Source organism: Photinus pyralis, unplaced genomic scaffold (genome assembly GCF_008802855.1).
Source record: "Photinus pyralis isolate 1611_PpyrPB1 unplaced genomic scaffold, Ppyr1.3 Ppyr1.4_LG8, whole genome shotgun sequence".
NCBI classification, from domain to species: domain Eukaryota; kingdom Metazoa; phylum Arthropoda; class Insecta; order Coleoptera; family Lampyridae; genus Photinus; species Photinus pyralis.
Genome location: NW_022170819.1, coordinates 5,465,159 through 5,477,991, shown reverse-complemented (window position 1 = coordinate 5,477,991; position 12,833 = coordinate 5,465,159). Strand labels below are relative to the sequence as shown.

Genomic DNA, 12,833 nt, shown 5'->3' with positions numbered 1-12,833 from the left:
TAGCTTTACCCACCTACAGCTTGGTAAGTCACATTCTCCCAGTCGCATTTATAAATCCCGACACTGTCACACGGAGCTACCACATTCTGTTTTTGCCCACACAACCTACGACCGGCAATTGGACATCGTGCCACAAGTGACGGCCGAGACAGATTAATTTTACCAAATCTACGATTTTACGTTAGTCACAATTAATTCCCCGAAAACTCACCCTCCGGCGATGACCGCCCTTTGATATCTCAAATGTATCGGTACCCGTACAGACATCTTCCTTATATCGTGTCCCCTCAAGAACACATACAGCTGATGCTCGTTCGACTCGTGAGCCGGAGTCTCGACGTTAACATACCCCTCGATATACGCTGAAATCTAACGATACATCAACCCACCCTTCGCAAACTTCAAATAGTACCTGTCCCGTACGGTTGAGTTCGCCAATCTCGTCCGGGTTAACGAACATTTCCGAAGGTATGTTGAGACGTAATGCGATCTCGCAATAGGAACGGCTCCACTCGTCGTGATTCAAGTCGAGCGACTCGATCAACCAGTTTATCTCTCTGAAAGAATCGTTAAAGGTGGGATGTCGCCCCTAAGTGCTATTCTTACCTGTGAAAACCTTCATTTTCAACTTTTTGCGAGATTGAGACTTGCAGATTAAGGCAGTCTTCGTTGTAATTTGCGTTTACGCCGTATATTAATAAAATTGTAGCTAAAATTGGCGCTTGCATGTTAATTTTTCATGTTTTTTTGAATTTAAACACATAACCTATAAACGCTGAAGCGATGGTGCCAGTTTTACTGGGAGTAATCTAAAGCTGGGTTTACACACCGATACTAAAGGAGGCCCACACTTTTACCATAATATCACATTACCATTATTTAACATTACATTTTAAACAAATTGAAAATTGCCAATGTAAGACGACTCGACTACAAAGATTCTAAAGGAAAGTTATTAGGGATTCTAAGGACTTTTAGAAAAAAGCTCTGATTCTCTGAAATATGGTTCAAAACTTTTAATGTCTAGAATGCTCTTGGGAGTCCTTCGAGAGCCTTTAAAACTATTGATACTTAATCCTTAATTGCCGACAGATAATCAAAGCTCATAAAATCTCTTAAAGGTTCTGCTCTTTGAAAGACTAATATCCTCGTATGTATAACGCTCTGCTCATAAAAAAGTTCCTTAAAGGGCTGTTAGTTAAATTTTAAAACACTCTATTAATTCTAAAAGGCTCTTGAAGACGATTAAGCAATTTTGGAAACTCTTAAAGATCCACAAAAAAACTTTTAAAGAGCTCAATTATTCGTAAAGGTCTTTAAATAATCGCCTTTAATAAAGAGAAAAGATAACATCAAGAACTTCTGGATAACTCTTAGAGTTGACTTTTGCCGTTCTTAAATGTTTTAAGAAGATTAATAAAAGCTCTTATAAAAACTCTAAAATAGGGCATCTAATATTGCGAAGAAGAATGTTTATTGTATTCGGTATCTTATATCTTAGGTGGGTTGTGATTTGTGAATTTTGGAATTGGGATGATTTTAAACTTGTCCGAATCCTCTTAGAATGTAATGGAACCTTTAAAATCATATACGAACCTACGGAACCATTCTCGGAATCCTATTGAATTTTCTAGGATCCTTTTATATTTCGACATTTAGTTTGTTTCTATTATTGTTGATTGGTTCCTCAATAAGTTCAACAGATAGAAGGAAAATGACAGATTTAACAAAATTTTTGAAAAAACCCTATATTAATAACCATAAAAAAATACGAGAACATGGATCAACCACTACATTATGCAATAATTGTTAATTTGGTGCACGCGGCGCCCTGCAAATAACGTCATTTATAGATAATAATATTTAACTGATAAATCTTTTGCGCTCTCGAACTTTAATCTTATTAAGAAAACCGTGATTATTTTAACTTTTAACTTGGTAGTAACACCAAGTTCGCTTAGGCAACATATTCGAAAAATGAAATCAACACTAGGAATTAAACACAACTGGAGGAATTCCCCCGAGGAATGGCTGGACGAGAAGAGAAAACACGACGGCGCCGAAGGTCTGTGGAGGATCCACAATGGACTGTATGACTTATCCGATTTTATTTCGAGACATCCAGGCGGAAAATTTTGGCTTCAGGCCACCGAGGTTAAAGTTTGTTTCTTTTGAGGAAGTTTTTCACAGACTATTTTAGGGAATGGATGTAACTGAAGCGTTCGAATCGCACCACATTTCACTCAAACCGGATAAACTTCTCCCCAAGTATTTCGTGCGTAAGGCGACGACTCCCAGAAATTCGCCCTTTACTTTTCTAGAGGATGGCTTCTATAGAACCTTTAAACGGAAAGTGCGAAAAGTGCTTGTGAATGTACCGGTTGAGAGTGCGATGAAAACCAACGTCATGGTTGATGGTATGTTTGCAGGTGCGATTCTTGTAGGTGTACTAGCGGCAATACACGGTACATTTATATTGGCTATTGTCGCCGGATTGATTTTGGGTGTTTGTACGGTGGCAGCGCATAGCTACTATCACAGAAAGGACAATTTTCGGATGTACTACAATGACATCGCGCTACTTCCATCACGGTAATAAGCTGATGGTTACACATAACATTATTGAGGCTTTTAGATCTTGGAGAATCATTCACGTCCTAAGCCACCATGGCTATACAAATTCCGTTGCAGATCTACAGTCGTACGGCTTTGATCCGTTTGTTCAAGTTTACCCATGCCAAAAATCAACTATTTATAAGGCGTTATCGATTTTGACCCCTTTGACTTGGCCAACTTTCATACCACTGATATATTTCTCGAGGTGCGCGTAATGACTTCGAACATGTTGTAATACAACTGTTACAGATTTAACAACTGGAAGACTTTCGTAAAGAATTTTACAACAGTCGACCTTCTGCCTCTCGTCTTGCCTATCCTCTTCTGTGTGGTATCCAAGCAAAGTGTTAGCACCAAGCTCTTAATTTGGGCAGTGATGATAGCTGTGAGTAGTTTTTGGTTTATGATGGTAGGCCTCGTGACCAATCACATCAACCCCGACATTTTCGTAGATGGGGACAAGCCAAGGTAGCTCCGGTCTGTGTTGGTGGATCATACATTTATATATACGTTTTCAGATCACCACATAAAGTAGATTGGGGCACATATCAACTGGATGCAGTTGGCGACAAGACGGGCGTCGTGAATACCCATTTCCTTGGACTCATATCATTTGGCGACCACGGCCTCCATCACCTGCTCCCGACCCTCGATCACGGGGCGTTCCAACACCTGTACCCGGTTTTTTGGGAGACGTTGAAGGAGTTTAACTTGTTCTTACGTGTAATGAGAAAAAGAGACATGTGGGTTGGGTACTTCGATCAGTTGAGGAGGGAAACACCAAATCCAAACCCACCAAATTTGGCTACGTACGGTGTGAATTTGTAGGCCGTTTCTTTTTATTAACTTTTGTATATTGTAGATGTGTTTGAATGTGTAATATAAATTAAGGAAACTAAACTTTTACTTAAAATCAGTAGGTACCTAAATAGAAATAAAATAATGAGAACGCCTTTTTCACTTATATTCGCGTTTTCTCAGTTTACACCATTCTTCGTGTCTTTTGATACATTTTTCCCGCTTGTGGCCAAATTTTCCGCAAATGTAACAGTTAAACATTCAAATATACAACAAGTTAAAAGTTAATTTACATAAAGCGCATTTCCACTAGCATTCATTTCCCATTTGTAAGATGCAAAGTTGGAACTGCGCATGCGCAAACCTAAATTTTGAAACTAAGGTTAGATTTTCCTTTGTTCCAAGCGCCTATGTATCAAATTTCATTTAAATTCTTCCATAAATAAAAAAGTTGGCACTGCGCATGCGCAAAACCATATTTTGAAATTAACGGTCGATTTTCATTTACTTATTCCAAGTGCCTATGTATCAAATTTCATTCAAATACTTTTATAAGTAAAAAAGTGTGCAATTTGGTTTAGAAATGGTCGAGATCGAGGTCGAGATGCGAAAAGGGCACTGTGAATTTTGAATCGATTCGACTCAACTTTTGCCATTGCGTATTATATGGCTAAAGCTATGCCCATATTGAATTTAATGCAATTCAGTTAATAACTAACGGAGATGTAAAAGCGATCGGACATTTCTAAACAAAGTTATCGTTCACACGGACAGATAGAGGGACAAACAGACAAAGGAACAGACGGACAGACCAACAGACAGACGACAGACAGCAATACAAAATTATAAACGATCTCTAGGATCGTTATAAACGGCAAAAGTGTAAAATTATGAACATGTAAAAAACGGTTTGTTGGTTTTTTTACAATAACTTTTTTTGTAAGCGGTACAGAAAAAATTCCTTCCTTGGTGCAAGACTCGACACCATAACGAACAAAATACCGAAAAAAGTAAAACAATAGCTCTTAAGATAAAAACCTAGTAGCGTCTCAAAACGAGCGGACGGACGGACAAAGTGGCCACAATAGCGCATTTTTTTTTATTTTTGAAATGCGCTAACAAAAAATTGTCAACTGTCAAAATTACACACCAAATCAAATCCATGATAGACTGAATAGCAATGGGCCCAAAGGATCTCCCTGTTGTACACCACATTGACAGTCCAATATCTTCTCACCATATACCAACTTATAAGAATATCTATAAGCTTGCCATATAGATATTGTAGCGAACATTCCAGTAATTTCTATAGACATCGAGGTGCCATGAAAGATTAATCAACGGCGATAAAGAACAAAGGCGGACGTGACGTAATCATTCATGAGAATTATGACGTGTTTGTTCGAGAACCTTCTGAAGGTTCCTTGAACACTCCAGAATCCATTTTAAGACTGGTGTAAATTTAATTGTTATAAATTAAAGACGTAATTACAATATAAACGTAATTACAATATAAGCGGAATTAGAAATCATTATTAGATCTGAAAGATGTCTTGGTCAAGTCCTCCGGCCTCCAGAAGTTCTGGGTTGTAGACAATAAATTAATTATAATCAACCCAAACAAAAGAAAAGAACGTTTTTTTGTTTTGAGCTAGGAAGCTGTTCTGTGGCGACTGGTTTAAGATTTGTCCAACTGTTTGTACAAGATGGTTTCCACAAAGATGTATCGCATTTGTCCAATTGCAACCGAGCTCTCATGCTACAAGAATGCCAAACAAGCAGCAATTGACCGACTCTCCAACAACTTTAATGGAATAAATAAATAAGATTTACTATAACAGGTACAGATTTCATAAAAAAATATATAAATGTCAAAAATAGATTCCTTTCTGGTGCAATAGTCCCGCCCACTTCAGGTCCATTAATTATGAACTAATTTAAAGCTGTAACTAGCTACCCGTTCGAATCTGCAAGCCCGTGTCCAAACTGAGAATCTGTTTCACTAATTCGTACGTAGAAAAAGAGATGGCGGTCATGGGCGTTGCTCTCAAATAATTAATCGACATTCCCCGATATAGACCCTTTATTATGCCGTGATCGCGATAGATGTACCCCAATGTCGAGAACATCCCTTTGGCGTAATGGCTCGTCTCGGGATTCATGAGCGCCAGCTGCATACGCCTTCGAGTCACCTCCATCGGATAGCTAATACTTTGGGCGATCGCGCCGGCAAGCCCACCGCATACCAGCTTGACGGGCACGGTTAATACTAATCCGCCTGTATTCTGCTTGCACTTATTGCACGTCAGGTCGGGTAGGTACTTCATGCAGCCGTATTTCAGGTACTCGAACATGTAAAACGATGTACCGGCGTACGGGACCATACCCATAAGAGTTGGTGTAAAACCTCGATACAACGCTCTCAATCCACCTTCGTCCTTGATGATGGTAGAAGCGGCATGGACGATTCCGGTATAGACGTGCTCGCCAGTGATCTACATTATAAAACGTGTTAGTGATGTGGATAATACAAGTTTAGGGAATGGTCACTATTTATTCTGAAAATATTCTGTACAACAAAATGATGAGATATATTTGTGAAAACTGAGATTTATTTGTTGCAATTAACTCCTGACACCAAATTTTCGATTTATCAATTGGAATATTCCGAAAAACCTTACTCTAAAAGTACTATTAAAAGGTTTGCCTTTACTAGAAGTATCTATCGTTAAAATTTCAAAAAATATCTTAATAAATAAGAAAGTCTGCACATGCGCACACCTGATGTTTACAATATGCGATATGTTTGCATTTACTAGAAGTATCTGTGATTAAAATTTCAACAAAATATGTATAAATAAGAAAGTTGATATTACGCAGCCGCACATTAATCGTCAAGATTTTTCTTGGTTCAGGTGCCAAAGGTATAATAGCTACCGAGTTTAAAAAGAACATAGTTTTACGTTTTACAGTCAAAACTGCGACAGATGGAGACCTTACATTGAGAACGTAGGTTTCTTTGAGGGCGTAAAGGTGTGTATTCCGAAAGAAGTTCCCGAAATTTCCACGGGAACGGAAAAAAATAGATACTCGACTTTGACGGGAACATCTATAAAGAATAGTACGAAATAACAATAGTTTTAACACTGAAGAGTTTTATGGAATTACAATATAAAGGGTGTTTTACTAGAAAACACAGGTTTTTAATTAAAAATGGCGATTTTAATTGAGTACACGGTAGGATTATGCAATATGTCTGGAATAGCTTATTGGGTAAGTGACCTCCAAGGCTCTGCTGGCACGTATGAACTGATGATGAATGAAATTTTCCATAACTGCGTTTCGGGCGATGATCCAATCACAGACGTCGTGAAACGGCACCTTATCACGTGTTTGGTTCCACTGAAATGGCGGTGGAATCTGCCGGTAATGTAGAAATTCATCTATAGCATGACGTTTGCCAATATCAAATCTCGCTAAAATGGAGGGTCCAGGTAAAAATGTCATTCCGCGTAGGCATTGAGCACCTTAAAGAAGTATAACTACATAGGAAAACCTGAAATTGGTGTAAGGTGTGTTGCATACACTTCAAAGTGGTTAATTACCACAAATATTGAAGGATATTTGGCCTTGGGCGGTAAATAATGACTATTATAAACAGGGAAACCAGTTATACTTAGGGACCCTTTGTTTTCCTTGTTTATCACAGTTGAACAGTGTTGGCATATTTACCCAATCGTTATATGAAGCTAGGTGATTGTTTATTATGTAAAGATAATGGTCCTTAGAACAGTTCTTGTTGTTTTATTATTAGATTAAACTACATTTTTTTACTTTATTTATTGTTCCTTATGATCTTACATTTCAGATTGATCCTCCCTTACATAATATTGTTATTGGCATTGAATAAAAGCTTATTCAATATTTTAATCTAGTTTATTCAAACTCAAAGCGCTTGCCAAAATCTGGCAACGTTGGAATTTTAAAGAAGTAAAGAAATCTGCAAAGTCGGTAACTAGCTTTAAATTTGTGGTTCACTTTCCCCCACAACAGAGGGACGACAGTATCCTGGGCAGATTTTCTTATTTCATCAGTTAACACGGGTGTTATACTTCTTTAAGGTGCTTATTCAATGGCGTAGGCAAGGATGATATATACACAGTGTCTTAAATTGAGTAGGATAAAATGGCTATCTTTGTTATTATTATATTTACAGATTCGATTAAATTGGCAAAGTGGTGTAGTTTTTGATGTTGATTGATATTCCGATGCAATATTTTGAAAAAATAAATCGTTTCGCAGATAATTGGAAAAAAGTGAAAATCGCCATTTTTAAAAAGTTTAAATATTTTAGTAACAAAGACAGTTATCGAAAAAAGTTTCAAATAACAGTTGCAAGATTCGATTTTTTTTTCAAGATGGCGGTTTTCGAGATATTGACATCAACTTCCTTATTTTAAATGGACACCATATTGGATTTTTACGTCACTCGATACAGAAAAAAATTACAAAATCAGTGATACTAAACACTTAGTATTTCATTTGGGAATCAACCTTGCATGTATGCCTTGAAGTTTAAAATGTATTTCTTATGATAATATGTAATTCCATGGCCGTGTCGATGGTGACTATGCGAGACAATAAACGAACGAATTTAGTTTCAATCACAACTAGCCATGGAATTATTGCCATAAGAAATACATTGCAAACTTCAAGGCAAAAATGCCAATATAAAGGCAGAATCTTCAGTGCGCCAAAAATACAAAATTTAAGAACGGATAGAATTAGAAGTGCCACGGAGAACATCTGCAGCACCTCCGTCGGCGAAGCAAAGAACTAAGGAATCTACAACACTTGGATGGTAAGTATGAACTAGGAAAACCTGACGCGCTGTTGCAGGACTCGTAGTGTCAAAACTACCCCCCTGGCGGAGAAGGATTCACCTAATTAACCAGTGGCGTACGTAGAAATTTATTTCGGGGGGGGGGGGATTTAACAAGTTCGTGGCACATACAGTCACCCAGTGCGCACTAGAAGGGGGGGGGGTTAGAAATAGAAATTGGGTTGCACAGGCGAAAAAGATTAGATTAGAATGGTATTTTATTTCTTACTGCTGACAGGCCCCTTTATTGCTTTTGCTTTAATTAGTCAACGAAAACTTTGAATAATAGGTATATTTATGAGTAAAAAACCAATTTCGACAAAAAATTCAAAGGGCTGTAACTTTTGATCTAGTAGTCCGATCTTGGAACTGTTTGGAATTATGGATTCTACAGGCCACATTCCATAAGAAAATATCCCCTTCACCCCCCCCCCCCCCGTAAATACGCCACTGAAATTAACTATATTTTGGTTGATTCTCATTGCCCAAGGAATCCTCTTTTTAACCATATCAAATTTGTTAAAATCGGTCAAACGGTTAAGAAGTTAAAGCAGATTATTGCAAAAACAATTGAACACTCCACACCATCTTTGTTTTTGAAATGACTGAGTTTTTGCTTTTACGAAAATGATAGATAAACTGGTTCTCATTAAAAATGTGAAAAAATTTTTTTATTTTATTATGCGAAATTTAAAGAAAATGGAATTTTAAAATTTAAGATGGCAGTTACGCCCTCTGTTGGTCATTTATAGAACTTGAACATATTTTCCAGCAATTCTTCATAACCGATTTACCCAATACTTTTTTTTACCCTTAAGTCATATGACGAACGGTTCCCAAGATATGGCCGAGGAACAGTCTTATTGGGTCACCCGTTACATGCACATTATAGCTATTAAGATAACTAGGTGTTTGGTAGGTGCGATTATAGGACAATGTCCATTTATAATCCGAGCAACCTTAGAGAATCCTTTGAACTATAAAACACTGTTATCGTCAAGATTTTTAAAAACATTGAAGCTTATTTTATCCGAATTAGTCTTTTATAATGAGAGCAAACATTTTATTGTACAGAATTGATAAGTTGAAGTATTCACAAAATAGAAATCTGTACTTACCTGGAAAGCTAGACGTGCCCGAATCGTGTCAAGAGGATACGTAAGTGCAACAGCGGTGACTCCAGCACCGGCACCCGCAATAAACTTATCTATGTGAGAATTCGGGCCAAAAAATCGTGCCAAATATCTCTTATACACTTCAAAGGACGTAAATTGAGTAGCAGCATAAGGAAAGATACGAACCATTTGGGCACCATTTCCCTTGTAAAGCGCGAGTAACGATTCCTTTTCGACGATGTGTCGTAATGCGCGTAGCACGCCGTTCATTGCGTGATGCGGATTATGCGCCTGGAGTAGGATCTTAACCCGATCTAATGGCGCTACCGAGGACTTTGCCACCATTCCGGCCATTCCTACGATGAGAAAGTAAGAAACGGAAAATAAACTTGCGTGCTTACCTCCGGCCGCAAAACTTTTCGCGATGAAAATCACATTTTTGTTTTCCACCTGCTTCATTGTCGTGTTGTAATTGAACTATGTTGAAAATTTCTAAAATTTCTCTTCTCTGATTGGGAAACTACAATGTTACTTCAAGGACTGAGGCAACTTTCACCTTAGTCATCTCCTAGCCTGTCCAAGAAAAACTGAGCATTAATTTTATCTTTGTTAATTGAATGAATAGAATGATAAGAGGGAAGTGTGTCCAACAAAATATGAAAGGAAATCTTTAGAAATGATAAGCTGTGTTACCTTGAGCCGTGGTTTCCCAACAGAAAAGACGTACACGTTTATTTTGTTTTTATTGTTGCAAGCAACGAGAGGTGAAGATGGTAACACTGATAGATAGCATGAATAAACAATTCGGGGCATAAAGGTACCTACTTAAAAAGTTCGAGGTCACATTGTGCAATACAGGAATTAAGAACCGACGCGTGCTGCTGACGTAAACAAATGATTGGTAATCCTAGACTTAGATGGCAACTTTCTATGAACTTCGTTCCCATTTTCCCACTGACGTTCACTTGTAAATGCCCAGGCATTGCGCAACTGATGACAAATTCCACTAACAGCTGATTACACAAACGATCAGCTGATATAACAGCTGTTTTTGACAATTTGTAACAAAAGCGCTTCTAGTGATTGCTATATAGTAATAACCAGCTCTGAAATGCTCCTAAGAAGTTAAAAAAAACAATAGTATCTTCTCTTGATTTCTACCGTAAGGACAAGATAAGATACTTGGAGTTGCCCATATATGTCTTTTATACATATATGGAGTTGCCCCTGTATGTATCGAACAATCAATGTGTCAAAATGACCGGCACCGGTGCCGTTTATTCAAGTTGACTGACATACGTCATTAACATAACCTAACTTATTCTCAAAAACCATTTTTTGCAAAAAACCACAATAACAAAGTAAGCATGTCCGATTTAAAGGCACGCCGTGAAGCTCGAATGCAAAAGATTATGGAAAATTCGGCCTCTCGTTTAAAAAAAATAACAAGCGTAACAGAATGCGACGACACCACGACAGGTAGGATACAAGCAGCTCGCTCCTTAGTACATTTCTATTGCAGACCACCTGAGCATCCACACGAACGGACTAAGCAGTACAAATTCAACACTTCCCCACTGTTTAACTGAAACCAAAACGTTTCCCATTAACGAAGTTACAAATTCAACACTTCCCAACAATTTAACCGAAACCTCCTTTCCTACTAATGTAGCTGACATACCTTCAACATTTGACGAATTATTACCGGTGCAGGCGAGATCTAACAACGTACGCGAATTGGTGCTAATACTACTTGGTTTATTGACGAGACTCGTGTATCTGATCTCGCAACAGTTTGTCACGTTCGAAGCATTACAACAGTATAGTTTGAATAACATTTTTGTACCATACTTTCTATTCGAGGTATCCGAGTATACATTTTTTAAACCCTTCCTTCCACCTTTCCCTTACGAGGGTTTATTAGGTATGCTCAATTTGGGTATAAGCCGTGAATATATAGAAAAACTGTTAATAGTCGTTAAAATATTCACGCGTATGGTACAGGATCTCACGATCTATTTATTTACATTTGTTTGCTTCGATCAAGTCTTAGATTGTTTCTTAATACGTCAGGAAATAAGAGTCTAATATTTTTAATTCTATTTTTATAAATTTATATTTAATAATGTATGAAAAAATAAAGAAAACTTAATTACTTGTGATGAGGTTTTTTTGGTGAGCTTTCAATTTGTGAGTCTTTCCTCACGATTTTCCGCTGACCTTCGTTAACCATCTTAGCTTCCCACTTTTCTATCTCGGCATTATACCGTTCCTGATCGGCCTTGAACATATTGGTATATTTCTGTTTCGCTTCTTCGGGCAATTTAGTCCAGGCCTCTTTATACTTATTCAGAACGTTGCCGAGGGTGTCACCTCTATTTTCGGGAAGCTCTCGTTTTTCTTTGATAAAGTAACCGAAGTTGGTAAGGGGACGCTTAGGTTTACCCGTATCGCGCCATAACTAAGAGGATCGTTTTAATAAAGCACCAAGGGGAGTAGTACTCACCTTTCTAATGACACGCTTATTTCGTCGTACCCGTTTATCCGCCTTCAGTTTTTCCAAGGCGTCTAATTGCTCGGCGGTCAACGATGAAAGGTACTTCGTATGCTCCTCTTCGTATACAGCGTGATCTTTACGATACCTCTCTTCGTACTTTTCCTTTAAGGTAGTGTCCATGTTTCGCCAGTTGAGGGCGATCTGTTTCACGACTTGCATTTGCTTCCAGTCCGGATGTTGCTTTAGTAGGATGGGGCGAGTTTCGACCAAAAATTGGAAGTACGATGAGAGGGGTTTTTTGGGTCCTTTAGGAATTTCTACGGGTTTCGCCTCCTTATGCACCTTGGCATCTAATTTAAGTACTGGTTGAAAAGCTGCAATAACCCTGAAAGACGCATCAAATAAAATTCGGCGAGGACAGTTCTATTTATACCGATTAATTAAGGCCCCTCTACAGTTTAAAAGGGTATTTGATAATAACGCATGTATAGACATGATAATTATTAACAAATAATATGAAAAATTAAAATTGTTTATTATTAAAATCACATAACTAATCAGCAGGTTTGCCAATCACAAAGTCAGTTACAAAACAAACTATTTTACACTAGTGCCACCTATCGCCCTTTCACTGGTGTTAAGCCGCGGCACTTTTAAAAAAGGACATTTTATTTATAATATGTCGCCTTATACTTGTTTTCTTAATATGATGAATCTGAAAAATTGGAAGTATCCAAATAGTTTAAAGAAGAATCGAAAGAATTACTTCAATGCGCCCCTATCTACAAGCCGCTTGTTTTCTTGCCCCCTTCACTTCCTCTTGTTTCGCCGTCGCCTACGCCATTCTGTTTCCCATATAACAATATTTAATTCGAAATGTTTACTCTAAAGAAGGCGAAAATTAGAAGAATCTGAAAATTGTGAA

At 37.8% G+C, this 12,833-nt stretch overlaps 5 protein-coding genes across 11 annotated transcripts in view; 2 read left to right on the top strand and 3 right to left on the bottom strand.

Moving 5' to 3' along the window:
* The window catches only part of LOC116177871 (phosphatidylinositol-glycan biosynthesis class X protein-like), a 34,450-nt gene extending 32,666 nt beyond the window's left edge, over positions 1 to 1,784 (bottom strand). For 3 of the 6 annotated variants that reach the window (XR_004146776.1, XR_004146775.1, XM_031497025.1), the window contains exons 1-3: positions 607 to 1,784; positions 413 to 557; positions 212 to 369 (exon numbers count right to left, since the gene is read on the bottom strand). Coding sequence is in view for 3 of the 6 variants with exons in the window: in XM_031497025.1 (XP_031352885.1) it covers positions 212 to 369; positions 413 to 557; positions 607 to 728 (425 nt within the window). In the remaining 3 variants the exon portion in view is untranslated. Of the gene's footprint in view, positions 1 to 13; positions 169 to 211; positions 370 to 412; positions 558 to 606 lie in introns of all 6 variants that reach the window. The other 3 variants (XR_004146774.1, XM_031497024.1, XM_031497023.1) reach the window with 2 other exon arrangements.
* An 86-nt stretch (positions 1,785 to 1,870) lies between these two features.
* LOC116177868 (cytochrome b5-related protein-like) lies at positions 1,871 to 3,516 on the top strand. Its single transcript, XM_031497019.1, has 5 exons — positions 1,871 to 2,154; positions 2,201 to 2,592; positions 2,636 to 2,821; positions 2,866 to 3,084; positions 3,135 to 3,516. Exons 1-5 carry the CDS (start codon positions 1,978 to 1,980, stop codon positions 3,442 to 3,444), a joined length of 1,284 nt encoding a protein of 427 aa, XP_031352879.1. The 5' UTR covers positions 1,871 to 1,977; the 3' UTR covers positions 3,445 to 3,516.
* Positions 3,517 to 5,198: 1,682 nt separating this feature from the next.
* On the bottom strand, positions 5,199 to 10,392 carry LOC116177869 (graves disease carrier protein homolog). 2 transcript variants are annotated; one of them, XM_031497021.1, is made up of 4 exons: positions 10,237 to 10,392; positions 9,813 to 9,984; positions 9,415 to 9,767; positions 5,199 to 5,909 (listed from the first exon to the last, which is right to left on the bottom strand). In XM_031497021.1, the coding sequence occupies exons 2-4, from the start codon at positions 9,868 to 9,870 to the stop codon at positions 5,364 to 5,366; spliced, it is 957 nt and encodes a 318-aa protein (XP_031352881.1). In that variant the 5' UTR covers positions 9,871 to 9,984; positions 10,237 to 10,392; the 3' UTR covers positions 5,199 to 5,363. The 2 variants fall into 2 exon arrangements, with proteins under 2 accessions (XP_031352881.1, XP_031352880.1); XM_031497020.1 differs by having other exon boundaries at positions 10,105 to 10,244.
* Positions 10,393 to 10,497: 105 nt separating this feature from the next.
* LOC116177874 lies at positions 10,498 to 11,568 on the top strand. Its single transcript, XM_031497029.1, has 2 exons — positions 10,498 to 10,890; positions 10,934 to 11,568. The coding sequence occupies exons 1-2, from the start codon at positions 10,779 to 10,781 to the stop codon at positions 11,497 to 11,499; spliced, it is 678 nt and encodes a 225-aa protein (XP_031352889.1). The 5' UTR covers positions 10,498 to 10,778; the 3' UTR covers positions 11,500 to 11,568.
* Positions 11,313 to 12,501, bottom strand: LOC116177870 (transcription factor A, mitochondrial). The gene is made up of 3 exons (XM_031497022.1): positions 12,342 to 12,501; positions 11,918 to 12,293; positions 11,313 to 11,872 (listed from the first exon to the last, which is right to left on the bottom strand). Exons 1-3 carry the CDS (start codon positions 12,401 to 12,403, stop codon positions 11,564 to 11,566), a joined length of 747 nt encoding a protein of 248 aa, XP_031352882.1. The 5' UTR covers positions 12,404 to 12,501; the 3' UTR covers positions 11,313 to 11,563.
* Between the last annotated feature and the right edge of the window lie 332 nt (positions 12,502 to 12,833).

Excerpts from the sequence above, each read along its gene's own strand:
- LOC116177869 (XM_031497021.1), bottom strand. The coding sequence starts at position 9,870 with ATGAAGCAGGTGGAAAACAAAAATGTGATTTTCATCGCGAAAAGTTTT. Across the intron at positions 9,768-9,812 it reads GAAAAGTTTTGCGGCCGGAG|GAATGGCCGGAATGGTGGCA; the intron begins GTAAGCACGCAA and ends TTCTCATCGTAG. Across the intron at positions 5,910-9,414 it reads GGGCACGTCTAGCTTTCCAG|ATCACTGGCGAGCACGTCTA; the intron begins GTAAGTACAGAT and ends TTTATAATGTAG.
- LOC116177870 (XM_031497022.1), bottom strand. The coding sequence starts at position 12,403 with ATGTCTATACATGCGTTATTATCAAATACCCTTTTAAACTGTAGAGGG. Across the intron at positions 12,294-12,341 it reads AGAGGGGCCTTAATTAATCG|GGTTATTGCAGCTTTTCAAC; the intron begins GTATAAATAGAA and ends TGCGTCTTTCAG. Across the intron at positions 11,873-11,917 it reads ATAAGCGTGTCATTAGAAAG|TTATGGCGCGATACGGGTAA; the intron begins GTGAGTACTACT and ends CGATCCTCTTAG.
- LOC116177874 (XM_031497029.1), top strand. The coding sequence starts at position 10,779 with ATGTCCGATTTAAAGGCACGCCGTGAAGCTCGAATGCAAAAGATTATG. Across the intron at positions 10,891-10,933 it reads ATGCGACGACACCACGACAG|ACCACCTGAGCATCCACACG; the intron begins GTAGGATACAAG and ends TTTCTATTGCAG.
- LOC116177868 (XM_031497019.1), top strand. The coding sequence starts at position 1,978 with ATGAAATCAACACTAGGAATTAAACACAACTGGAGGAATTCCCCCGAG. Across the intron at positions 2,593-2,635 it reads ATCGCGCTACTTCCATCACG|ATCTTGGAGAATCATTCACG; the intron begins GTAATAAGCTGA and ends TGAGGCTTTTAG. Across the intron at positions 3,085-3,134 it reads GTAGATGGGGACAAGCCAAG|ATCACCACATAAAGTAGATT; the intron begins GTAGCTCCGGTC and ends ATACGTTTTCAG.